Source organism: Chelmon rostratus, chromosome 6 (assembly GCF_017976325.1).
Source record: "Chelmon rostratus isolate fCheRos1 chromosome 6, fCheRos1.pri, whole genome shotgun sequence".
Classification (NCBI taxonomy): domain Eukaryota; kingdom Metazoa; phylum Chordata; class Actinopteri; order Chaetodontiformes; family Chaetodontidae; genus Chelmon; species Chelmon rostratus.
This window is the reverse complement of record NC_055663.1, coordinates 19,065,159-19,091,146: the sequence shown is the minus strand read 5'-3', so window position 1 is coordinate 19,091,146 and position 25,988 is coordinate 19,065,159. Positions and strand designations below refer to the sequence as shown.

General features: G+C 40.4%; 3 protein-coding genes across 8 annotated transcripts; 2 read left to right on the top strand and 1 right to left on the bottom strand.

Annotated features, from left to right (window-relative positions):
• Window positions 1-556: 556 nt before the first annotated feature.
• Window positions 557-10,958, top strand: LOC121608176 (ubiquitin-conjugating enzyme E2 Q2-like). 2 transcript variants are annotated; one of them, XM_041939349.1, is made up of 13 exons: window positions 557-786; window positions 3,842-3,946; window positions 4,101-4,223; window positions 4,316-4,372; window positions 4,481-4,630; window positions 5,797-5,881; window positions 5,976-6,036; window positions 6,132-6,222; window positions 6,314-6,372; window positions 7,182-7,230; window positions 7,325-7,420; window positions 8,271-8,337; window positions 8,428-10,958. In XM_041939349.1, the coding sequence occupies exons 1-13, from the start codon at window positions 628-630 to the stop codon at window positions 8,457-8,459; spliced, it is 1,134 nt and encodes a 377-aa protein (XP_041795283.1). In that variant the 5' UTR covers window positions 557-627; the 3' UTR covers window positions 8,460-10,958. The 2 variants fall into 2 exon arrangements, with proteins under 2 accessions (XP_041795283.1, XP_041795281.1); XM_041939347.1 differs by having other exon boundaries at window positions 4,478-4,630.
• A 3,019-nt stretch (window positions 10,959-13,977) lies between these two features.
• On the bottom strand, window positions 13,978-18,677 carry scamp5a (secretory carrier membrane protein 5a). The gene is made up of 7 exons (XM_041939162.1): window positions 18,534-18,677; window positions 17,616-17,697; window positions 17,302-17,421; window positions 16,150-16,306; window positions 15,953-16,054; window positions 15,215-15,332; window positions 13,978-14,358 (listed from the first exon to the last, which is right to left on the bottom strand). Exons 2-7 carry the CDS (start codon window positions 17,620-17,622, stop codon window positions 14,170-14,172), a joined length of 693 nt encoding a protein of 230 aa, XP_041795096.1. The 5' UTR covers window positions 17,623-17,697; window positions 18,534-18,677; the 3' UTR covers window positions 13,978-14,169.
• Window positions 18,678-20,298: 1,621 nt separating this feature from the next.
• parp16 (poly (ADP-ribose) polymerase family, member 16) lies at window positions 20,299-25,247 on the top strand. Of its 5 annotated transcripts, none has more exons than XM_041939542.1 (7): window positions 20,299-20,359; window positions 21,508-21,704; window positions 22,630-22,767; window positions 22,867-23,073; window positions 23,185-23,356; window positions 23,472-23,616; window positions 24,559-25,247. In XM_041939542.1, exons 1-7 carry the CDS (start codon window positions 20,314-20,316, stop codon window positions 24,692-24,694), a joined length of 1,041 nt encoding a protein of 346 aa, XP_041795476.1. In that variant the 5' UTR covers window positions 20,299-20,313; the 3' UTR covers window positions 24,695-25,247. The 5 variants fall into 5 exon arrangements, with proteins under 5 accessions (XP_041795476.1, XP_041795478.1, XP_041795479.1 ...); XM_041939544.1 differs by lacking the exon at window positions 20,299-20,359 and adding an exon at window positions 20,579-20,652; XM_041939545.1 differs by lacking the exon at window positions 20,299-20,359 and adding an exon at window positions 20,631-20,652 and having other exon boundaries at window positions 21,477-21,704.
• Window positions 25,248-25,988: the final 741 nt, after the last annotated feature.

The following is a 25,988-nucleotide window of genomic DNA, read 5'->3' as shown; positions in this document are numbered from 1 at the left end:
GTCCAAACCTAAGGTCTGAAATATATTAAAACTGCAGTTTCACACAAGATTAAGCAATGGTGCAGGTCCTAGTTGATATTGTGCAGTTGTGTAGGAAATTCCCAAACAAACGAACAAACCAACCGACACAGAGTGAATGTGGGACTTTTGGGGCCTCTGGAGGTATGGGGGCCCACGGCAGCTGCACACCTTGCCCAGCTGGTAATCCAGCCTTGCTTTTTAAAAAACTTCCTCAAGATCTTGTTTGCTTGTATATCATGCACTTTATGTTTATTAGATATAGATATAGACGTCATTTAGAGTGTTTTCATCTTGTTTTAGTCCCCGTAGGTTGTGAATGAAATGAATGTATAAAATTAAATAAAATCATGCACTACAGACAAATAATACAACAAAAAACTAAAATCAAATGAACTATAGTGAAGTACATTTAAATTAAATAGAAGTCGTGTAGTGTCCTAACTGTCAAATACTTCTACCAGTGTACATCATGAACCTCACCCTCCAGCCCTTTGTTGTTGTTCTCACGCTAACATGCGAGATCCGTAGACCCGACTCAACTGCGCGGTCACATCCCGCCCCGACTTCCCCTCTGCCAGCGGCCTGGTGGTTTGAGATGAGTAGAAGATGTCGGTTTCGGGGCTGAAGGCCGAATTGAAGTTTTTGGAGTCAATTTTTGACCCAAATCACGAACGATTCAGAATAATAGACTGGAAACCCGACGAACTCAGTTGCCAATTCAACGTAACAGGAGATAAGCTGCTGATCATTCACTGCAACATCACGGTGAGTCCAGGCCAGCTCTGCGCACAAGCTAGCACAGCAACTGACTATCAACTGAAACCAAATCATTTCGCGGAATGTTCCGTGTTTACAAATTAAATACGATAAAGTGTTAGCTTTTATGTCCGTGTTGTGTTTAGGCATCAAGGGTTAAGTAACCCAGCCGATTGAAGAAAACGACACAGCACCAGTGATAAATTCACTTTAAAAAAAAGTATACGAGAAAACGTCGATTTGTAACGACGTTGCGGTAGCTTTGCTAGCCTCATAACTGAAAGTAACGTTGACGCTAGCTTGTCTTGTTAGCCAAAATAACTACGTTACTGTTTGCAGTACTACGGCTGCTAACTTTCTAACTACTGAACCTGCGTATATAGTGTAACCTCAACGTTATTTAGCTGAAGCAGAGGGGGACTTGGGCAAAGCTGTTTTTGAGTACATTTCAAATAACACGTTAATCTTAACAGGCATATAGCTGAACGTCCCTTAAATATCTTTAACGTTCAGTAGAGGCGGTTTAACGGAGTGTTGTTGTACTGTAGTTTCTGCCTCTCAGTAAATAGACTGATCCCTCTGACGAACTTACTGGCAAATATTGAAGCTGTGACGTTGATGGCCCCTTTATCGGGACAGTGAAATATGTAGGAAGCGATATAATGGAGATATGAAGCAGTCTCCATTGTTCTTTATTCTGTGTCATATTTCTAACCAGCTGAGAATGTAATCTTAGTTGTAGCGTCAAATATATATATATATATAGTCAAAATATGTACGTGTATGACGTTAAAGATAACGGAAGATGGGCCTGGTATTTTATTGCATTTTAACACAAACGTCTTGAAGCAGTGTATGTACATGATCAGTAATGTATATAATCCTCAAACATGATATTAACATCACAAAGTGCAGGCGATGTCTCTCTCGTCATGGCACTTGCACTTGTATGGTACAGGTGGCACAGCTCACTCACACACCATCCTGACCACATCCTCAGCTGTAAGCAGAAAGCATACACACACAATTCCACTTGCGCTCGTTTGCGGAACGCAGACAGGCTTGTTAACTTGTTTTGACGGCCTTGTCATGTTGAGACTTAAGCTGAGTCAGTCTGCATCGCCTTTGAGCGAGATCAACCTCCAAAGAAACCTGAGTACCTCCAACATCACAGTATTCCCTCTAAAAAAGAGAGAAGTGAGTAAGTAAAACATGGTCCCACCGCTTAGTTCAGTCTATCCTGCCCCTGGGTCCCTCAAGACCTGCATGTTTCCCATGTCCGATTAGCTGCATCATGTGTGGTCACCAGTTCTTGATTGTCTAAATCAGGTAAGTTCAGCCAATCAGCCAGAGGACAAGCAGGTTAAGATGCAAAATATGCAGGGCCTGGAGTCCCCAGGAGTAGGTATGAGAACCGCTGCCTTTGTTATCTGTGGTGATGCAGTGATTTGCTCCATGGGGCACGTACTTGTAAAGAAGTTATATGGGACATAATGCATGGTGAGTATCTTCTTTGAATTTGGCTATATGATGATTTATGCTTGATCCCATAGCTGACATAGCTGTTGAATGACAGCTGTTTGTCTGCAGTGTTCAGTGGCTTATGCCCTGTTCATGCAATAATCGGGGGATATGTAGGTCTGCATAGATTGCAGGTGCTAGGCAGCAACAGTCTGCACAAGAACATATTTTTCTGACTTGTTTGTATCAAAATTACTCTAATGACAAGATTTTTACTTCTAAGTAATGTTCTCTTCAACATACAAGTCATAATTATGCTTGCAAAATATCTGGAAGCTCTGAAATATCTGACTTGGTGCTTAATAACATGAAAGTGTCTGAAAATCAAACCATCACTGATATGTCAGCCAAAGTACATAACATACTGTATGTACCACACTTAACAGATTTTTACAATTTGATCTTGCAATTCTAAACTACACAACAATCCAACTTTAGTCCCCCTTGCCCCCTGCCCAAGCCATAATTTCCTGGCATAAACTATTATCCCTTTATAATTCAGAATTGTCTCTTGCATCTGAAGTCATGTTAACTAAAGTCTGAAGTTACACATGACTTAGCCAGTTTGTTAAGGTCTATTTGAAGTAGTGAAGGGCATTTCAAGCAAAAATAATATTTGATATTCACTGCGAACTGTTCGACCATTCTTCGTCCCTCCACCCCACCCCTACACACATCGACATGAGCACATACACAGAGAGAGGGAGTGTGAGTGCTTGGCTCTCAAATGACTGTGCATAGTTGTAGACTTGTGATATTCTAGCATCTAGCTTTACCTGTCTTACCATAGTTGTGAGGGGGGTTGACTAATTTAGCCTGGCTCATGGCTAGTAACCAGCTGTAGCAGATTCAGTAACTAGCTAAGCAGAGCGTTCTGGTGGAGGATGGTAGTGAGACATTGTGGTGCCATTTGTAAACAGGAACTTTATTTTCTCTGCAGCAGCAAACAACCTGCTTTCTAACTCTATAAGGCTGCAGCCTTAGCTTATGTGGATACTGTTACGCTGTCTATTACAACCCACTACCTGAAGCATGTACTAAACACTGGCTACAGTAACATGCAGGTTCTCTTTGCTCACGCCCATGAGTAGGATCTACTTCCCACAACCCCTGATGAACTACGTCACGCCCACACTGTTTAAAAACAAGGAAACTATAACTTAAGACAAGGCAATAGTTGTAATTTAATGACAGTTCTAAAAATGTTGAAATCATGACCGATCCTGAATTTGAACGCTCAGCACAGCACTCGGCCACTTGTCATCCAGTGCCAGAGATACTGTTGCTCTGCAGCAGGCAGTAGACAAATCATTTTGTTCAGTGGGTGGATGTGTGGGTTAAGAGTTTTGGTCTTAAATCATTTATAGATTTGGACTAAACTTCAACATTGTATATGGATGAGATTTCCCTGCGCAACATCTTGGTTTCATAAGAAAAGTGTTGTGTTCTGTCAAGTTTTAATATACAAGCTATATACAATAAAACCTTTAAATACAAGCATGATTGGCTAAATTTCCATGTCACACTGTTGCCTCTGTTACAGGAATCCTATCCCTCAACACCCCCAATATGGTTTGTTGACTCTGATGATCCTAGTCTGGCTGAAGTGTTGGAGCGCTTAGAGGATGTGAGAAAAGGCAGCACATTGGTAAGTTGGCTGATGTGGATACAGCTTCACAGACACTTGCTCAAAATGGTAATTTCACAAAAAATTAGTGCTATAGCATTAGAAGCTTGTAGGATTGTTTAATAGCAGAGTGGTTTACATTATTGATGTTATGTCCGGCCGATTTCACCCACAGCTGCTCCAGCAGTTGAAGCGCCTCATTTGTGATCTCTGTCGGCTTTATAACCTGCCACAACATCCAGATGTAGAAATGCTCGACCAGCCTCTTCCTGCTGGCCCTATTACCCAAGAGCGAAAGGTACTGACCTAAAACAGGAGTAAAATTTGGTGTCTTTTGTTGCACTTGAAAATTCAGTGTTTGTCAACTCACAATGTTTCAACACACTACAGCAGGGGCCACCAGATGAGGTGACATCTGAAGAGGAAGAGGAGGAAGAAATGGGAGAGGTACCTATGTGTATTCATGACAATTCAATAGAATCATATTACTTATAGCTTAATGGTCCAATTTGTTTTGTATCCTGTTTCTAAACATAATTGATACACTGGCAGCAGGACATTGACCTGGACCAAGACCTGGACCATTATGACATGAAAGAAGAGGAGCCAGCAGATGGAAAAAAGTCAGAAGATGACGGGATAGAAAAAGAAAATCTGGCCATCTTGGAGAAGATCCGTAAAAACCAGAGACAGGATCACTTGAATGTAAGTGAGCATTTACTTGTTTTTCTTTATTGAGTTTTGGTGATTCTAACAGAGGCGAATTGGAGGAGCTGTGTTTACCTCCCTTTTATGTCAACAACATTTTATGTAATCTGAAGCTAGTATCGATTCCACATCCTTTTAAAGACTGTATCATATCTCATTAGATGTCACATTTTTTGGTAAATGCTGTGTAAATAACTTAAACTCAGAGAGTCAATTTAGATCACCTTTTGTTTTCTGTGAAGGTTGAAACACTGCACTTTTTAGTGGCTGCTCATATAATGTTCACAAACTACACATGCAACCTGAAAATGAGCAGTATCAGATTTGAAATGCTGATCAAATTCCTATTCACAGATCAAATGTTTTGTACATTGTTCTTCACTAATAAAAAGAGCAAGAAGAAATAACAATTTTGATAAGAGATTTGTGAGCATTTGAGTGTAGTTTAAATCTGGAAATTTTGCCATCCAGGAACCATTCGGTAAACCATTTATTGGAAACCAACCCTACTCCTGGATAGTTTCACAGCACTATAGGATTATGCTATACATCTTCTCTTCAGTCAGTTTGGCCATGTTCAGATGAACAGCAGAACTACATTCAAAACGCAGACTCATCGTTCCTTTCACTGCTGACACAGTGTGGCTGCTGCCGGCAGATAGAAATGCTAAGCTGTCCAGCAAAAAGTTAAGTTGGCTCTTAGCTTTTGCTGCAGCGCAGCCCAACATTATCAGGTGACACAGTGACCTCATCGGTGAAGGTGAAGTTGCTACCTGGAATCATTAAATCTTGTCATGTCATTTTTGCAATCTGGAACAAAACACCAGGCTGCTCCCAACTGATCCCACCTTAATGCAAAACTGAACTGATTCACATTGCTGGATTTGTTATGATCCTGTAAAGGTCAGCATCTTAAAATCACTGGTATCATTACTGCATGGGCAAGCCTTATGATCAAGGATTTCTCTTCTGAGCTTTGAAGTTTGTCTGGTTGTCCTTTCAAGTGTTGAAAATGCTCAAATGTAATATTGTCCAGAGACAGATGAACAGGCATGTCTGATTGCCCTGATGTAGTCTTGCCCACCTCTATGCTACACAGTATCTTGTTATTTGTCCTGGTGTCCTACCATCTGTGTGAGTCACCACTGTGATTTATGTTGCAGGGTGCAGTGTCTGGCTCTGTGCAAGCCTCAGACCGCCTAATGAAGGAACTCAGGGAGATCTACAGATCACAGAGTTACAAGACGGGTGACTACAATGACACATTTCCCTGCAGTGGTGACTTTTATTGTTTGCACATCTCAGCAGCAGACTGAAGTAAAGCTCTGTGTTTGTTTCACAGGTATTTATTCAGTCGAACTAGTCAGTGACAGCCTTTATGAATGGCATGTCAAGTTAAGGACGTAAGTGTCACATCCAGTTTCTTTTAACGTTTTCCAGCTTTGCAAATACTGTGTTATATTGCGATTTCTGTTTTTACTTGTGTTTCTTCTTACAGGGTAGACCCAGATAGTCCATTACATAGTGACTTGCAGGTCTTAAAAGAAAAGGAAGGAGTGGACTACATTCTGCTCAATTTCTCTTATAAAGTGAGTCCTGTGATTTTGTCTGTCATTTGGTTTTTGTGGGAGGGGAAAAGCTTTCTCAAGACTCAAGTTTTATTTTTTCTTCATGTGACAGGATAATTTTCCTTTTGACCCACCTTTTGTACGGGTTGTCTCACCTGTGCTCTCCGGAGGGTGAGTGTGTTGTGATCTCCCCCTGCCCAGTTTTCATATGAAATGCTCCGAAGAAAGTATTCACTCACTGGGACTTGGTCCACATTTGTTGTGCACACAATTTTGAGATGAATTTTGGACTTTGTTTGGAGAGATTTACTGTTAGTAATAATGGATGGAAATTGAAAAACTCAAATGTGCAGGACTAACTCTAAATGTTTCACACCATATGTTGGGTTTGCAGATGTGGTGATACTGTGCTTTGCTTGCTTACAAAGCTGATCTCAGATCCTTTGATGAATCACTTTATGCTTGTAGGTGCATGGGTGGACTTTATGCTATGTTATTGCTGCGTCTTACAGGCTGTGGTGTTTGCTCATGACTGGCTGCAAATCATCGTCTCTGACTCTTAAAAGCATTGTCATAAACCAGTGCAATTAGGCCATCGAATGCATTTGAACAAGACTTTTTGGCAATTCATTCAGTGCTTTAACACTGTGAATTCCATCGTGCATCTCAAATCATACAGATTCTTTTAAGGGTTCTGATCATTTTATAACAGGCAGAAATAGATTTGTCTGGAAATGACTGCTTGAATTTCTTTGCACATCCAAAAATTGCATTCAGAACAGTTCCTACAGTCAGACAGCCTCTTTGTGAAAATCGAAATCTCTCCCACAAGGCAAATCATAAAATTGTGAAATGAATTTGAAGCACAACAAATTGGCAAAAGGTCAAGTGAACACTTTCTTTGTCAATGTACACACCAGCTTTAATATAAGATATTCAATACTTATCCGTAATAGCAAATTTGGATTTTTCCATTCCAGTTATGTTCTAGGAGGAGGGGCCTTGTGCATGGAACTTCTCACAAAACAGGTATTTAAATGAGCTTGATACATCTTATGACATTATTTTCCTCATTTTTAACAACAGAATTAATGGTTTTGTCTGTGTGTTTTTTCTCCTTCAGGGCTGGAGCAGTGCCTATTCCATAGAGTCTGTCATTATGCAGATAAATGCAACTCTGGTTAAAGGAAAAGCCAGAGTGCAGTTTGGAGCCAATAAGGTAACTGATGGCATTAGCCAGCTCTCAGCATGTCAGTCGACCGCATCTAAAGGCAGAAGAGTTTCTGGCTGTTTCAAATGGCCAGGTTGGGCAAAGAGCCTCCAGTCAGAGACAGAGAGGTGTGAGATGCCATGAATCGTTTTAATGAAGAGAACCAAGCACAGTTTGGGACAGTTTCCCATCAAAAGCTTTCATGATTATGATGTTGCACATGGTTGAACACGCGACAGGCGGTTGTCGGAAAGATACAAAAAATATATGTATGCTGGAGTTGGGTTGGTTTCAGGCACTGTTTGGTGATGCTGCACTTTGAAGCATATTGAGGCAATTAAACAGTGCAGCAGTCTTGTTATGTTTCAGTAGAAAAATCAAGTGACGGCAAACAAGTCTCAAGTTAAATCCTAGATCTGTTTTACACCCGTCATAGTGTCTCCTAACCGGTTAAAAACTAGATGAGATTTAATGAACTTAAGCCACATATATGCATCTCCTCTCGCCAGATGACCCTACATGTTGAAATCCCCCTCGCTGCTTTTACCCTGTCACTTTATATGTGACAAGGAGAAAGGTGTATTTTCTGTGTAGCCATCACTTCATAAAATCAACCCTGTAGAAGCTATTTTCAGAGACTGTTTACTGACATACTTACGCTTGCATTTACGTTGGTCATTTTATGCATTTATTGAAACCCGTAGTGGAAAAATGACAGAAAATTATGAGGGAGGACATGCAGTAAAATGACCCCCTCAGACACTAACAGGGAACCATTGATTGATTGTTTATAAACAGTAGTTCCTACTACATAGCAAGTCATTTCTGCACATCTAACAGAACATAATTTGTTTTTCAGAACCAGTACAATCTTGCCAGAGCACAACAGTCATACAAATCCCTCGTGCAGATTCATGAAAAGAATGGTGAGTGAATATTTCTGAACGTTTGGGGCTCAGCAGACATACAGTGATGTGGATGCATCGGCAAAGCGGTTTCTCTTTCTGTTCCTACAGGCTGGTACACACCACCTAAAGAGGACGGGTAAGGAGCTACTACCACTATGCACTGAGAACATGTCTTTGGGTCAAAGTATCTTGTTTTCTTTGGAATATTTTCCCCCTCTGACTTCACTGGGGATATATCATCTTTCTCGTGGAAACCATCTCGCTGGCTCATCTGACAAGTATTCCTTTGCCCCGCTCCAGGAAAGACTTTATTCTGGTATCACTTAGCTTCTCCCCTCAGTGTTTCAGTGAGGAGGATGGCGTGAGGGTATCACTAGTCCTGTTTTCTAAATATGCTCATTTGTCTTTAAAAAAAATCTTTCACCCTTTAAATGTGGGGAAATGCTTTTTCTTTAGCTGCTTTGACAAAGTGGGCTTCACAAGCAGTCAGTTACCCCACTTTAAATGGGAATTTTAAAAGAAGGTTGATGCTGAAGCTCTTCAAGTGGCACCTCACTGCACCTGTTTTTATTGACCCCAGCTGTTTTTTCCCTTTTTTCTTTTGGAAATTGACTGGTACATAACTGCAAATATTGTTTTAGAAATATTGTTTGGCAAATGTTTTTATTATTTGAGCATTCTAGACAATAAATAAGCCAATTTTCCTATTTTGGAAGCTTATCTTTGAATTGAGATGACCTACCACTCTCTATCTCCCCATACTTTTTAAAATGTGTGAAGAATATTCAGCCAAGCAAAATCAAAATGCTTCAGTGTCATTCAACTAAGACTTAGGTGTCGTAGGTGAACAAATTCACCTGTGGTTAACAAGAAAACAGGGCCAAAGGACATGAAACATCTCAGAATCTGCATATTGCATATCTTGGAAGGACGAGACATAGATGTATTTTCACCAGAAGAAGATAAGATCAGCATTACGGCATCATTTTGGAAGTTCTAACAGATTTGATGTTGAAGCTAAAGAGCTCTTTTTGCCTTATTTCTGTTAACACATCGGCCTGCATGTGCTCAGTTTGGCTATTGGGCTTTCTCTTGATTATAGCTGTAGAGGTTGATGGCTAGTTTGATGCTGAAAATGAAGACCTGTGTGTGCAAAGTAAACAGCGTGTTGCACAGGAGTCTCAGCCACTGTTAGCGTTGATGACAGTCATCTTGCTGGGATGGCCTTTATAGAGGGACTAAATGAAGGCTTTTTTTTGGATGTGATTGTTTTTTTTTCCATCATTCTGCCCAGTTTTGCAGCAGATTTGTATGTCATATCTTCCTGACATACATTGATTGTAGTGGTTTGCGCCTGCCCAGTTTAGATTTGAAACTGCTACCCTGTTAAATGCAGCTGGATTCATTCCCCTCTCAGGGGCTAAACGTTGATTTGCAGGGCTTCCTTTGCCACAACAATATACCACAAATGTATTTCCATGTCGCTCTTGGTGTAAAACAAGAAGGATCATTTGTGGTGTAATGAGAACTGACCTGAAACTCTGTATGTTTTAACTTTGACCATGCAATATACTGTGGTACATCTTCAGTACTACTGTTCCCCATACTACAGGACACACACTGTATCTATCTATCTATCTTGCAGTTTATTTAACACTGTCTGCAAAAGTATGTTTGGCTGGCAACTCAGGTAACAACACTTTGGAGGGGAATCTTTACATGTACATGTTGGGTTTTGGATTATTTTCTGGAATTAATCAAGTCTCTGCAGCGCTGACGCTTAGGCTTCCTCGCCCACTGATCTGAAAATGTAACGAGCTTTACAATATTATGGGCCACATGTTTCTATTCATTCAGGCGATGCAAGAAGGACATTTACAGAAAGATGCTATTTTAACGGGATTGCAGTAGCATGTTGACCACCACATGTAACAGCTCATCAATACCCACTGTAGTAATTTTTCTTCATATTTTTTTTTTTTTTTTTTTCCTCCTCCCAAGAACTGAAGTAGATTTGATTTCAGTTTGTGATCTTTAAATATTCCCCATGAAGATATTTGCACACCTGGAGCATTGTGCCTGGAGAGGTCACTTATAACAACAAACACATTCTGAGCTAAGTATTTTAAAATCAGAAAAAACGTTTTTCTGTTTTTTTCTGAACACACTGCTCAACATCCTGTTACATGTCTGACAGAACTGAGGAGGGAGGAATTATCGGGTATCATTGTCAAGAAGCGTCCTTGCGTCTGAACAGCCTGTGTTGTCTGGCGGCACAGAAAAGTCAGACCATAAACTTTGAAGTACAACCCCCCCCCCCCCGATACGCAGCCTACCTGTGTGATCGCCTCCCACCAAAATGCCAAAACTCTGGTGAGAGGGGACATTAAGAGATGATTGAAGTTTGATGGTCATGCAGTGGTGAATAGACTTGCACGCTTCTCTAACTGGACTGTGTGTTGAAAAGATTCATTTATCTCAATTGTCAAATCATTTTCTGGCACCGACGAACAGATGATCGAGTCTGGCAGCGTTGGCTCACTTTGGTTCTCTTTTATTTTGCGTTTTCCATTTGAAGAAATTTTGACCATGTACAGTAATTTGTAAACTTGCATCAAGTTTATGAATAAAGAATTTTAAGATTATTTTTACTGGTTTCCCTGTATTATTTGAGTCACTAGAACATATAAATGAATGTGTTTTCTCTGTCTATATTGATCTGATATTGCTATTTTAAATGAATGTAATAATTTTCTGCTGATACAACTTTAATGATAATCTATAAAAGAGTTATGTTTTACAGCCCTTCAAATCCTCATCAAGGATTATTTGTCAGGTTTTCACTGAAATTTGGGGAAATGCTTTTTTTTAATTTCCTGCAACCTTTTCTGGAAAGAACTACTTAATTTGCAATTGATTAAAAATAGGAATTTCCTTGAAAGGAAAGGATCTTTTAAGGATAAAAATAATCTAATATGGGGGTCCATGGTTCTACATCTTCAAGTTCTGGTGTGTAGAGGACCTGCATGCAAACTCATGAAATAACAAAACGGGGTGCAACAAGAACTCTTTAATATCTATTAGGGTAAGACCAAATAATACAAAAGTAATACACAAAAATGTATTCCTCATTTACTTCACTCATGGAGACACAGCCTCCTCAAACATTTCACTCACCTAATTAGAGCATGTTTCTGCTAAATGTGTCTATCCATGGCAAATATTTACTTCACCTCAAGTAATTATATTTATATCTAGTTATGATATAGTACATGATAATACATATCAAACAACATACAGTACATGTGGGAACATGGGGGAGTTAATGAGAAATGGCTTTCAGAAGCTTCGATACAGCAACATGAAGTGCAGCGTATTAACACTGCAGTTCCTGCTACACGATAACTATACAGCTGTAATTTCCATAATCACACTAATTGTGCTGTATGTACATATGGCAGAAAGTTTAGACTGATCTGAAATTCACCAAAGACCATGTTAACTTACAGCACACAGAGAAAAGTAGCTTGTTGGTATCTTTGTGCACACTTTACACTTAATGTATAGAATTGATCAGCTGAACTTTGTGCATTTACTAACAGATGAGCGTGTGACTGGTACGGTTTACAGGGTTCAACTTCATAACTACTGTATGTGCATCTGCTGGTGAAAATGTTATGCAGTTGTTAAATTGTACTAGTGGTGTCCAACTTAAAAACAGGCCCATTTTTTAATTCACAGCCGTTCATGTTACTGTCATTCCTGTTCATGTCTGTATTTGAAGGCTGCGTGACAGGAACCCACATGATCCCAATAATTCTACTGTTTAATATATTCATGTTAGTATTGCTCCACTGCGATTCACCGTGAATTTAGTTTGCACTGAAGTCAACAGGTAACCCAGCACAAACATTACTTAAAATTTCAAAACAATTAAAACAATAATTATAATAATAAAAAATCTAAATCTGTTACCCACAGCCAAGAAAAGACACAACAAACACGTGCGTCAAACTCATCCACACATCATCCGAAATACACGCGAGAGGGTGGTACAAAAAAACAACTAAAGAGTAAAACAATACCACATCATTACAATCAGACAAGACGACTCACAGGTTTTGAAATAACGAGCATTCAGACACATATCTTCACATCTGTTTCAAGTCTAATACTGTATTACTGTAATAACCATCTACTGTATCATGGAGAAGTTTTCGAAGAAGACTTTGACCCTGTCAGGCCTCACGAGGGCTATTCACAAATATTCTCTCTTTCGGTTTCACTTTGTAAAGAAATAATCGGCTTGAATTATTTTATATTTTCTTTTATAGAAATATCATATTACACCTACTCATAGAATAACACCAACAGCCACAGAATGACACACTGAGGCCTGGAATCCAGAGCTTCAGAAACAAGTAGTCATTTAAGCATTTACATGTAGGGGTAAAGTGGGAGAATTGGCCAAAAGGGGATAACATCCATCACTTCATACAATGCAATGACCACCTACAACAATGATTGTTAATATTTACTGCAAGTGTTTTGGTTTTCTCTCACTTTTAACCTGTACAGCGTTGATCTGGAATGTTTTATCCAATGAACGATCCTAAGTACTGCATGTGCTTCACTTTAACACGTAATGAGAATTTATTTCACTGAAATCAACCTGCTAAACACGTGACCAGTGTGTAATGACAGAAACCGAACGGACCCGAGTGGTTGGATGGTGGTGGTAAACGGAGACGAAAGCCCGACACGCTGACACTCAAAGGGCTTCACAGGTAGAATTTAAAACCAGCTGTCACACAACGTAAAAAAAAAAAAAAGAAAAATGTTGAATCAAACTGAAAGGCTCACTGACGAAGAGCGACTACTCATCATAATAAAACAGGTCACCAAAACATGAGCTGCAAAGGGTTTTCTCTGGGATCTCTCACAAACAGAGTTGGGAAATACCTGCTCGATACATTTTGTGCTGGATGCTGCTTCCAGCGTACGTCTGGTTTCAATTATGTTCGAGACAAATTAGTGGATAGTGTTTATTCACCTTCCTGTGAACTTTTACATTTTGTGTATCTTGAAATGTTGATTCTGTTGTCGAGATTTTGGCCAAGTTCAGCAACAAAGTTTAAACACAGAGCAAGAAAAAAGATGAACTTCTTGGCCAATTTTAAAAGGATAACATGTTTCATATATTTATCGTACAGACATGATAGTCATATCCGTCTCGAATTATTCCTCTCATTGGAAATCAATCATTAAAGTTTTGTGGAGCTTCTGTATGTCAGCTGAGTTGCAAGCAACTACAGTACAACTGAGGGACAAATGCTTGTAGTGTTTAGTGACCTTCAAGGCTAATGAAAGTAAACACTCTTATCAGTGCAGCTACAACAGTACATTAAAAAACACACGAAAGGTCATTAAAGGATGTTTTCGAAGTGTGAGACAGGCAGAGGCAGAGAAGTCGCGCTGTGCTCGCCACAGATGAACCAACCTGAATGAACCGATGGGGCTCAGGGTGTTGGTCTTTAGCTATGTTATGTGTTTCCGTTGGAAAGCAACACACACATATTGCCCAGCTAAAATTGAGCAGCATTGAGAGATTTTTCAAAAAAAAAACAAACAACAGCTTTTTAATAAGTGGCTGTTTTAGATGTGACTTAAATGACTGACTCCCACGTGTGGCAGAATTCAATAAAAGTACACTTCCACCAAAAACATGACTCTGTTCTGTTTGAATTCAGCTTGTACAGTGTTATAATGAAGGGCACCTAATTCTGAATTGTGTTCTTAATTGATCCCTTTTTATCTCTCCCACACGGCAGCCCGGCCCCCTCCTCTGTCCTACATCGGGTCGTCGTAGTTGTAGGTGGGAGCTGCTGAGTACTGGTTCTGCTGCATGGCTCCCTGCGCGGCTCCCATGGCCGCCTGCTGAGCTGCCTGCTGGACGTGGGGGTTCTTCCAAGCCCCGGTGGCCCACTCCTCTTGGGCCTTACCCAGGCTGCCACCACTGCCGCGGTAGAAGTTATGAACCTGCAATGTAATTCATGCAATTCAATTTCCCATTATTACTGTGTTTCAAGAAAAAAAAATCAACAGAATTTAAGTTGGAATTGAATTAAAATAGTTTTTTGGAATTAGCATTCCCTCTGTGGCATGAATTTAGCAAACCATTTATGATGTCAGGGCTGCAATTTGATTGGTGCAACATCTGTGCGGGCGGCCACTAAAAATAGTCCATTATATCACTTACATTCCATATTGCCCGCTAAGCAGCCGGGTGACAGGCGCTGTTCGCGATGCTTAGTCCCTTCTGTGATTTGAGCACTCTGCACTTAATACAGTGACTCTGCACATTATGCCTTGTTCATGTCATATGGGATGGATGGTGAGGTTGGGAAACATTCCCATGTTAACGACTGCGAGCATTCACATCATCAACGCAGTCAAATGATTATAGAATTTGTCATGTGAGGATTAAAATACTGTACACTGACAGTATAACAGTCATGCATCTTTAAATTCCTTTAATATTTTTGTCCTGCCCGTCATTCAGTCCACCACTGATTAGACTGAAGGTATCTGGCACGTTACCGATCCTGCTGCTTTTCTTGGCAAGACCTGCTCTACACTGCCTCTGATTGGTCGCCTTCATTGGGTTTAGGCATAAGGAGTGAGATTGGTTACAGGTAGGGTAAGGATTTCAGGGGGAGCCAATCAGAGGCAGTATCATTATAGTTTCTATTTCCTTGCACAAAAAGGGAGGAGAATTCAAATTTCTTTAAAGAGCCGTTTTACCAAATATTAGGCCACAAAATACCAAAATATTCTGCTTCTGGTGAATAAGCTAAAACATTTTTACCGCAAAAACTAGAAATGTATAAGTCACCTTTGTGAGGGCGATGAAGGAAAGTACGGCCATTGCAGTAAACATGATAGTGGGAATCAGCATGACCACAGCTGAGCCGATGTTGGTGCTGAAGAAGGTGATGGTAGCCAGCCAGCCGCTGGTGGGAACAGAAGAGTCAGTGACATCTCACAGAAATATCGCTTTTATTTTGTGAACAACTGTAATGGAAACGCAGCTAGTGTCACACTATATCTCTGATTTAAGGTTACATGGGACACTATTTGTAGGCTTTTCTGAAGGTAAAAGTCTGATAGTGTAAGTGAGGTGATGTAATGTATGTAAGTTAATATACATAAGTAACAAACTTCTTTTAAGCCAAACCATGATCTTTTCCTAAACCTAACCATAGTGTGACCATGAGACCAGGGGCCCTGAGCAAAAGTTGGTATGTGCCGAGTTGGGGGTGAGAAACGAATCAAGTGCAGATCCTTGCATACAGGAGGCAAAGGGTCACTGAACGTTTCGTCAAGTATGAAAGCGATGTGAATCACGTGCCTTTGCAGTCATTAAATCTTAACCCAACTGAGGACTTGTGGGAGATTTTGAAGTGATGTGTTAAGGCAGCACTCTCGAAGAATCTGTGCTTGAAGCTCTTATGGTGGCTTATTGAACAACTTGTCTTTGTTTTTTCTGCAGTTTGTCACCCATCTATGTTTATGCTTCATAATATAAATATTAGATATCTGTGTTTGACACTAATTCGTTCAAAGTTCTTACCACACTCCCCAACCAGGAATGCCAACAGTCTGGATGATACTGATCACCACCTGGGCCATGAAGACGAAGAAGAAAGCCATAAAGTTGAACGAGCTATCAGTCCTGCACAGAGAGGAATAATAAGTGTCAGAAATTATGGGATGCAGCACAAACAGCAGCTGCGAATGTTGAGAGTGGTCAGAGTGGAGCCGGCTCACTTGAAGGCCTTGTAGATGGGCCTGAACCAGCACACATAGGAGCAGGGGGTGAAGAGGATGAGCCACAGGATGGCCATGCCGAAGTTGGTCGCTCCGCCACCTCCACACATCCACGCCAGACAGCCAATCAGATTAACAGCCAGCGTGGCACTGTTCACTGTCAGCATCACAGAGAAGGAACAAGGATGACCGAAACACGACGGACAAAAACCTCTGTGGTGAACGGCCCACTGGCTGCATTACTCATAATTCAGCAGGACTGAATCACTGTGAATCTCAACAACTACTCAGCACCACATTTCCAGTTCTATGTCAAAGCTACAATATTCTAATGTAGACTGGAGCTACAGTTTATTTAGCACACACAGCTTCTAGCCTACAAGCACCAAACAGTTTGTGTGAGAGAATCCACTTCTTCACCAGACTTACATTCTTGCTTTCAAGTGGCAGAACCTATGTGATAATAAAAAAGAAAGCATGATGCTCGTGTGAATATCACAATTTGACACATTACTATAATGTGCTGTTATCACTAAGTGCAGACTAAGTTTGCTTCATTGATTAATCTGCCAATTGCTTTCTTAGTTAAAAAAATCAGCTCCTCACAGTTTTTCAGAGCCCAAGGTGCCTTCAAATATTTTGTTTTGTATGACTGAAACTCAAATATATTCAATATTCAATAAAATGCTGTAAAAACGCAGAAAGTCTTCACATTTAAGAAACTGGAACCAGAAAAATGAGGCATTTTGCTTGAAAATGACCCGAAGCGATTAATTGAGAATCAAACTAATAATTTTCTGCTGATCAATGGATCAAAATCAGTCTGATTTTAGATTTGTGAAGATTTTGTGACCAAATCATAAAACATGGAGCAAAAATGTTTTAAAAAAAATGCATAAAAATACACAGCAGACACATTATTTAAACTGGCTTTGTGCCACAGGGTGTAAACCAGTCAATCTGGTCTCATGACGCTGGAGTGTCTGTGATGTTTGCCTCTCATAATATTTGGGGCAAAACAAAGTGACACAGCATGACAAAGAAGAAGTGGTGGACAGGTTACCAGCTCATACCGTGATGCAAGCAACATACATGCTTAAAGTTGTAGTAAAAGGTACCAAACACGCAAGCTTGTACTGCAGGTACACTCACAGATCCACAGGTAGTAGAGCCTCTTGCACATGGTGCGACGCTGGTCTGGGATCTCATTGAAGTCCTGGTAAAAACATGGCTTGAGGGGGATGAATCGAGGCAGGGGTGGGAAGTTGTTTTCTAGGATACAAAGGCACAGTTCAACGCTGCTGCCCATACACCAAATTCATAAAGAAATCAAGTCAAGACAGCTGCACGCAGGACTACAGTTTAGCCTTTATGAATGGGCTGATGTTGCATTAACAGCCAGCTTTGAGCAGCATCTCTAAATTCCCATGCACGCTGTGTAGCTAAACAGAGAAAGGAAAGCTCACCTGCCATGATGACCACTCAGTATTTTCCTCCACTTGCAAACGGGCACACAAACTTCAATCTCAGCTGCCTTGAAAACCCAAACTGCAAAGAAAGAACAGAAGTGTTTTATGAAGTGCAGCATCACTGTCACACTGCTCTGCTTGCAGGCAACAGGCCACAATCCTCCACAGGCCTTCCAGTGGATGCATGCACACACCTCACTGGAAAAATAGCCTTTAAATCCCTATATGATTTGATCAGAGGTGGTGCCCAGCCCTCCCAGTGTATCCACCCGCACTGGTGCATCGTTCATTAAATCGACAGGGTTAAACATGTTCTTTGAGCCTATATTACAGCTGTGTAATGCGCGCGGAGGGAAACAGTGTGGCCTTGTCGCGATTCCTAAAATGCATTCATAACCTATGGGCGCAAAATAGGCGTGTTAGATTCTAGTAGAGCTGTTTGTTTGGCTCTTTAACCTGCCAAATACGCTCTAATCACACACCTTCCACATCATTTGACTGTTTGTAAACCACATTTCAAAGCATATGCTGGTGGACGTGTGAGCGTTGCTCTGAAGGGCATCTTTTTGCCACGAAATCAAGCAATCTGGGCCAAGAAAAGGCGACTGATCCTGCTCGATTTCTTGCACCGCGATATTAAAACTGTATTGTAGGTGTATTTCTTTCGGCGGCTGGCAGTGATGCTGCAGTTGCAAACGGTGCATCGTGATCACAGGCGATGGAGAAGCGTCCTTCAGGCTGCGCGTCCATCCGGACGCCGAGCAGGTCAAGCCCAAACATCTCACAATGAGGCACCCGGGGTACAAATTTCGAGGTTTTACTGGAGCCAGAATCCGGTTTATTTTAACACAATCATTTCCCTCCTCCCATAGATGAAGCGTAATGAATGAAGATGCAGCGATTAAAAAGCCTTACCTCCCGTTTAGTCCGAGAATGTCGCTAGAATCCCTCCGGTATATCAACTAGATATATAAATAGCATCCTATGCACTAATCGGCATTGAAACACATCGGAGGAAACAGTCAGATCTGGCGCTGTGAGGACAGAAATATGTCAACGCTATTTCTCAAACGACGGGTTTGGGAGCGTAAGAGGCGGTCACGTGACGTCAGGTCTTTTCTTTACGCGCATACCCCCACTCCCGCTGCTTGTACCCGCCCGGGCAGGACCAGGGCCCAGCAAACACACACAAAAAAAGAACGGGATTTGTTGCTGGCCCGAACCGACCAATCAGAAAGCAGCGATGTTTCAACAAGCTCCGCCCCTCCCTGATGCTGTCCACAGTGCTGAAAATCAGAGGAGGCGTTACACCATCTGACGTGATTGGCTGGCTGTAAACATCCACTACCTCACCATAAATCACAGCAAGACCTGAAAAGATGTATGACAAGATGAATGTCACAGAGATATAAGATATAAACAGGACGCCACATATTTGACACAGTTATATTCAAACTTTTTTCAGTAGTTTTTAAGCCCAAATAACAAACTTAAGGTAAGGCAAGTTTATTATTTATACAAATAGAACATAACTCAACAAAACAAACAAAAACTACAAATGAAAAGGTCAGCAACACTTTTAAGTCAAAAAGATAAAAACAAATACAAAAATAGATGAAGAAAATGTATGTAAAATGTATGAATATGTAAGCAAGGCGGATATGATTAGTGCTCAGCAATCAAAGGCAGTGACTAACATTTTTAGTTTTCAGCACCACTTTCTAATAATTAACTTCTTATAAAGGGTGTATAACAATGATTATAAGTGTATAATCATTGTTCCAGCTCTGAGAAGCAAATCACTGCACAGACCTTATTTTTCTTTGTCTTTGTTAGGACAGAAGAATTCTGAATGAGCCAACGTTGGTTTTGCGGTCTACAGTTGGACCTGAGAAAAGATCATAGCAGTCGTCTATCCTGCTGGAAATGAAACCATGGGCATGTTTTGCTAACTCACGCCTGAACATAAATCATTAATTCTTCAATTACTTTAATTTAATTTAATAAGACAAATATCTTTTTGGACAGGTCATGCTTGATGGGTTCAGTTGAAATTGTCTGTGCAAGTATATGAATAATAACTCATAAGAATCTGTTTTGTTTATCTCAGCCTTTCCCTAATAAAAGCCTATGTGTAGGTAGGAGTCAGTCTCATGTAAGCTGTAGGTTGATGAATTGTATATACTGTAAAACTTAAAAAAATTGAAATCAAATCTAATGTCAACATCAAATTTGCAGATGTGTGAGCTCTGCCCAATGATCAAATTAATACATATCAATATTTCGCAAGCTTAATGCCAATGACGCATTTTGTTTTGACTGGACAGGACTGTAACTATAGTAGGAGTATATATTGAATGGCTTGTTCTGTAGGTGTATTTACAGGTTGATCCAGCAAGTTGATCTCCCCTGCCCTGTTTGTCTCAGCTGCAAGACTGGTATTATTAAGGGACAAATAAATACAATCAATCACACACTGTCTTGTCCTCCTTGTGGCTACAAAACCTCTAATGATACACATTTTACTCCACAGTCATAATATAACAAGGCACTTGTGATGACTATTGCATGTTTGTGCCTTCTTTCACAATCTACCCCTTCTGCTTCTAATGCCTTCTGCTTTTAATGCCTTTGTACCTGACAAGCCGTGTGCATGGTTCTGAGCACCTCTTTTATTTCTGCTGTGGAACTTTAAATGACTCTCTGGACCAGTGTGATAAATGCTGCCTTCAGCGATACTCGTGAGTTTGTAAATGTATTTGTCCCAAGCACAGAGTAGCTAGAGCAAAAAAAGAAAAACGTACACCAAACACGCGTTGACGTTTTTGCCAAAGGTAGATTCGTGCTCTTCCTCTTTATGAATTTACTGGCACAACCCCTACAAACTTCCATTCGCTAATATATCGGCAGATTGTGTTCACACATTTCGTCCTTCCACAAAACAATTCTGTTAGTTTAACGGCACTTGAACGCAGCAGTCCTTACAGCTAACGTTAGCAGTTCGTGCAGTGCTATGAGTTGAGAAAGACTGAAGGTAACGGCAAATGATGATATGAAACTAGCTTCTGTCAAGTGAAATTGGTTTATGTGGCACACTGGTGTATTCCTGATACTTTCAGGACCCCACAGTAGTCCGACTGTGCTGTATTTCTTATCAGTAACGTTACTCGGCGACGTATTAGCAGCTCTGCGCTTGCTGCAACTCAGCTAATGTTAGCAAACGTCGCTTCCTCCCACCCTCCTATGCTAGCCGGTTAGGAACGAACGAAACAGCAACGACAGCTATTTCCAGCAAAGTTGTCTGCACAAGAAAAAGTAGTACATGAGACTTTTTATACTAGAGTGTCAGTTTTTGTTGTGATGCTGAGTATAACAACTTAAAGTAACTAAGTTAGTGTAACGTCGTGCAGAACTTGGCAGTAGCTTAGGTGTGTAAGTGGTTGCTAAACTAGTAAATAAGCTATCGTTAACCCAAGTTAGTTACCTGACCTGTTTGGTCTCTACGAACAGGCTCACTAGCACAAAACGAGTTAGTTGTGATGCAAAATGTGTATCTTGTTAGAAAATATCTTCCTTTCAAAGTCGTTGAAGATGAGGAGGAAGGAGACCTAATTTTGCCAAAATACGCACCCCTTTCCTCCACACTGTGACGATTTTTAATAAACTTTAAAGACCAAGTAATTGCTTAATTAATTGAGTAAATAATCCGCTGATTAATTGTTAAAAAGAAGAATCATTAGGGGAAACCGATGTTGATGTTGAGTGCACAGTTTGACACAACAGTTTCTAATCAACTGCTTTTAGCCTTTGTGCATGTTGTCATGAGGTGTTTGCTGTGCTGTTATCACCTGTGCTCAGGTGTGTGCTGTCTTATCGCCCCTGCCTACAGTGCTGGGAATGCAGCCACCGCTCCCACCTGAGGCGGTCAGAGAGCTGGTGTGCTCCTGTCTGCACAGAGACCCAGTAGCAGCAGACCTCCGCTGCAGCCTGTTTGTTGCTGCTGCACAGAACTACAAGAGGGATTCTTTGCTCAGACCTTTTCCTCCAAGATACGTTAGTGGTGACAATAAGGACTTTGAGGAGCTGGTAAGACACAGTGACAGTCAAAAGCTTTTGAACACCCTCTGTTGTAGCAATTTATGCTTTCATGTGGAGCACTGATGTAACACACATACACTTGGTGGCAGTAATGCACTGTTGGTAGTGGTGCGCCAGTCAAAAGGTGAAGGGCTAGACACCAAAATGCAGATTTAAAACATTAAAATAAATTTTCAGGTGCAGAAATCTCGGATATCGGACTGAGGTCACTGATCCATGTACAGATCCAGATTCCATAGTCTGCTTAGAGTTGGCGTATTTTATAGGCTTTTTTGATAGTATAGATATTTATTACTCTATACAGATCAAGCACTTTTCTCTTCAAATATTCACTCTGATTACCTTATGAAAGAGTTGTCAGTTTATGTATCATGTCATTTAAATTGACTTAGTAGTAGTTAATAATGTGCATTGCAGTGCACTTGATCTGTTTAAGTTTTTCAAAACAGAGGAACTGCCGTAGTAATTTGCACTCCTACACCTTTTTGTATGTGAATCTGACTCTACTGCTGTTGTTGATGTGTTTTGGTCTTTTAATAAGGAATGCTGTGTGGTTTACTACAGCCTCATGTAACCTTACACATAATACCAACAACAACAATCAAGAAAAAAGAGCTCTGGTATTGGAATCGGATTGTAACTGAAAAACTATTTAATAACAATTGACAAAAAGTATCAAACATTTTGACTGGATCTGTATCTGTCTGTGAGCAAGACATAGAATCACTGAGATGGCCAAACACAAGACAGAAATTAGTGACGACAGAGATGCACAGATGATAATCAGTTCCAGAGAGACACATGGTTCAAAAAAATGCAGCGTTACATATAGTGAAAGCGAATAGCAGATATACTATGGACAAGTGTGACTGCTCCTGCTGTGTGATCAAAAGAAGTTTGTTTTCTTCACTAGTTGGCGGATGTGAAATCTTTGCCTGGTGTGAGAGAGTTGGTGAGACTGCGACCCAGAGAGGGAGATCATCATCTGGCTCTCACACACTGGATCCTCTCTTCTAAGAGCTTTGCTGTGAAGACACTGCAGAAAGATGAGGTACATCACAGCAACTATAAATACATAAACCAGTGTCTTTCATTACTTGCTTTTTTGTTTACAGCATGTTTCTTTTTGGATGTCTTTGATCTCTGCCAGTACACCAAACTTTGCAACCTGACGGAAAATGAAGGCATTTCTGCGCCTGTGCCAGACTTCCTGTTTGAGCTGGAGTACTGTGATCAGATGAACGCCAGGTTTGAGAAGACGAGGGCAGGCAGAGACGTCTTCTATGCATTCCACGGGAGTCGCCTGGAGAACTTTCACTCTATCATTCACAATGGGCTGCACTGTCACCTCAACAAGGTGAATGTTGTAGTGCGGACATGACGATCGGGTGAAGTGGAAATCAGAGATATCCTGTTGTTTCTCCCTGACACAATGACTCAGTCGATCTTTTGTGTGTGTTGTGTGCAGAACTCAGTGTTTGGAGAGGGGACCTACCTCACCAGTGACCTCAGCATGGCCGTTCTCTACAGTCCCCACAGCAGCGGCTGGCGAGAAAGTCTCCTGGGTCCGCTGCTCAGCTGTGTTGCCTTGTGTGAGGTCATTGATCACCCAGATGTTAAGTGCCAGGTGAAGAAAAAAGGTGTGTTAGCCATGTGACTCACACTGCACACACAGAATAACACAAACATAAAATCACATAACACTGATGTTTAAATGGCTTCAAATTAAAACCAGCCAATCATTTCCCGCGTCAGATTCTGAAATCATCGACCGTCAGCGCTCAAGAGCAAAGAACAGCGAAGGAGGGGAAGTACCGCAGAAGTACTTTATAGTCACCAACAATCAGCTTTTGCGTGTCAAGTACCTGCTTGTTTACTCTCAGAGGAGGCACCTGTCCAGGTAAGAATCTCCCAGGTCAAATGTAGTGTTGCAGATCACTTGTGAGTGAAGGCTGTAAATGCTGAAAAAGTACTGTATTTTTAAGCCATATTACTCAAACAAAAATGTTTTTAAGTGTTGTGCAAATGTGATTCCTATTCATGCATATAAACCTAAACACTGGAGGGATGGCAGGATTCCATTCATTATGAACGGAAAACTGAAAAACACGTGAGTGCTGCCCACCAGTACTATAAGGCTCCAGAGCCACTCAGTGTGGGAAATTTGGGTTTAACCTTTGTGAGCTTGAATTTAAAAAAAAAAAAAAAAAAAATGTATGGAGACACATCATTCAGGAGATGAACTACTTTGTCATGTATGCCAGTATGGTGGCAACATGGAGAAATAGCCTAACAGCAGCAGCTGAGTGTGTGAGTTACACGCTTAATGCAAACACACCCTGAAGCTCCAGGCTGCCTCTTTGTGTCTGTATGTGCGGAGTCACCCTTACTTACAACTTGTATATTCATATGTATTAGCCATCTTAGCTCAGTGTGAACAGTGAAATGTAGAGATGATCATCATTAAATGTTACTGATACTGTTCTGGTTAAAAATACTCTTATAACTGCCTGTCCATAATTTTGGGAATACAGAGAGACAAATTAAAGAAATTAACAGGTATTTAAACCTTTGGCAGAAAAAGAAGTTTCTGCAGTATTTGTTGCTTAAATCATAAATAAATTAGTGTTATAAATTAAATATAGAAGAGAAATAGCTTGTCAGATGCCAACATAAATAGCTGAATATGTTTAAAAACAACATTCTAATTATAATTCTGATTATATTTTATTAGAATATAGGACAAATCATGGTACAGTTATCCTCTGACACAAAGTAAATGAGTGAATTGTGTTTTTTTTGCTGGTAAAGAAAAGATGAATTTTGTGTTTTTCTTCTTCAGACATTCCCGCAGCACCTCCTGGCTGCTCAGACACCATTTTGCCATCATGATGAGTCTCTACCTTCTGCTGCTCATATTCATCGGTGCCTTGAACTCCACCACCTTCGTATCCTTTTGGAACAGACTATTCAGGTGACAAGACAACAGGACAGACGGCCTGGATGTTTCTAATCCACTGTGCCTTCCTGATCAGAGACTGACTGGAGGCCAGAGCAAAGCTGAAGTTTTATGCACCTTTATACTGTTTTCTCTCTACCTTTGTTCTTTTCCTTATTGGTATAAATAACTGTAATTACTGTTATTCCAAGATAACGTTTCATTTCAAATAGCAGCTGTTGGGATCTCATTGTGTATTAATTTTCTTGAAACAGATACTGACCATTCTGCATTTTAACCGTGTTATGCAAAACTTCATCTGTCATTTGTATGGTTCAGTAAACATCTTCTTTTTTAGACCAGCAGTGGGATGTGTTTCTTTGGTTTGTCTGGTCTAAAGTACTGAGGAGCTCTAGCACATTAACTGATCATATGGACTCATTAGCGTCCATCTCTCAAGCAGCCAATAATGCGTACTTTTTAATGGTGTTTGTATCACTCATTAAAGTCAATGGCGAGGGTCCTTTTAAGCTCTTAAAGGTATTAAATATTATAATCAGGTATATTATTATAATCATGAAGGATAATATATATATATATATATATATATATATATATATATATATATATATATATATATATATATATATATATATATATATATATATATATGAGTTGGCCATATTTGTTGTGCTGACAGCTTGTATGTACAACGATGGCTCGCAGAAAGCCCACTGATAACCCCATTTTTAATTCTGGGTATTGTTTTCTTACAGCAGTAGAGGAAGTAAGCTGTAAATCCTCCGAATGGCAACAAGTTCATAAAATTTGAAATAAAAAAAGTCGATTTAAACACTTAAACAAGCCTGACGATCATTTAAAGAGACCTGTAACATCACACACGCTGAGAATAAACACGTTGAGTTGTCTGCAGCTGCTTCCAGCACATCAACATCTACTCGAAGGTCACTCCTTCTAGTAACCTCTTGTACTTTTCTATTGTTCCTGTGTTTTGTGTTGTATTCAAACTTTAACATGGGCTTCCACTGGCAGGGGCACATTTATTGCAGCTGGCATGCAGACAGTCCTTTGTTATCTGTTGTTTTTATCAGTAAAAAAAAAAAGTCAGACGGCTATATGGGATTGATAAGAGGCGGCCTGCTTTGGTGACAGATCCTGTCCGTCTAATGGCTAGCCAATATGCTGAAGTGTATCCACAGTTAGATGCACAAGAAATGTACACAAGGAAGAGAATTTGGATCGAAGTTTGGGCTTTTCTGCCTTTTAAGGACAAATTATTAGCTAAAGTGATGGAGTACTACATATGGAAATTG

Bases quoted from the DNA above. Each gene is read 5' to 3' on its own strand.
- scamp5a (XM_041939162.1), bottom strand. The intron at 16,055-16,149 runs GTGAGCCGGCTC...CTCTCTGTGCAG, and splicing joins CCCATCTACAAGGCCTTCAA to GACTGATAGCTCGTTCAACT. The intron at 14,359-15,214 runs GTGACTTATACA...ATTACATTGCAG, and splicing joins CCTTCATCGCCCTCACAAAG to GTTCATAACTTCTACCGCGG.
- LOC121608176 (XM_041939347.1), top strand. From the start codon at position 628: ATGTCGGTTTCGGGGCTGAAGGCCGAATTGAAGTTTTTGGAGTCAATT. The intron at 3,947-4,100 runs GTAAGTTGGCTG...TTTCACCCACAG, and splicing joins TGAGAAAAGGCAGCACATTG to CTGCTCCAGCAGTTGAAGCG. The intron at 7,421-8,270 runs GTAACTGATGGC...TTTGTTTTTCAG, and splicing joins TGCAGTTTGGAGCCAATAAG to AACCAGTACAATCTTGCCAG.
- parp16 (XM_041939542.1), top strand. From the start codon at position 20,314: ATGACTCTCTGGACCAGTGTGATAAATGCTGCCTTCAGCGATACTC. The intron at 22,768-22,866 runs GTACATCACAGC...GATCTCTGCCAG, and splicing joins AGACACTGCAGAAAGATGAG to TACACCAAACTTTGCAACCT. The intron at 23,074-23,184 runs GTGAATGTTGTA...TGTTGTGTGCAG, and splicing joins TGCACTGTCACCTCAACAAG to AACTCAGTGTTTGGAGAGGG.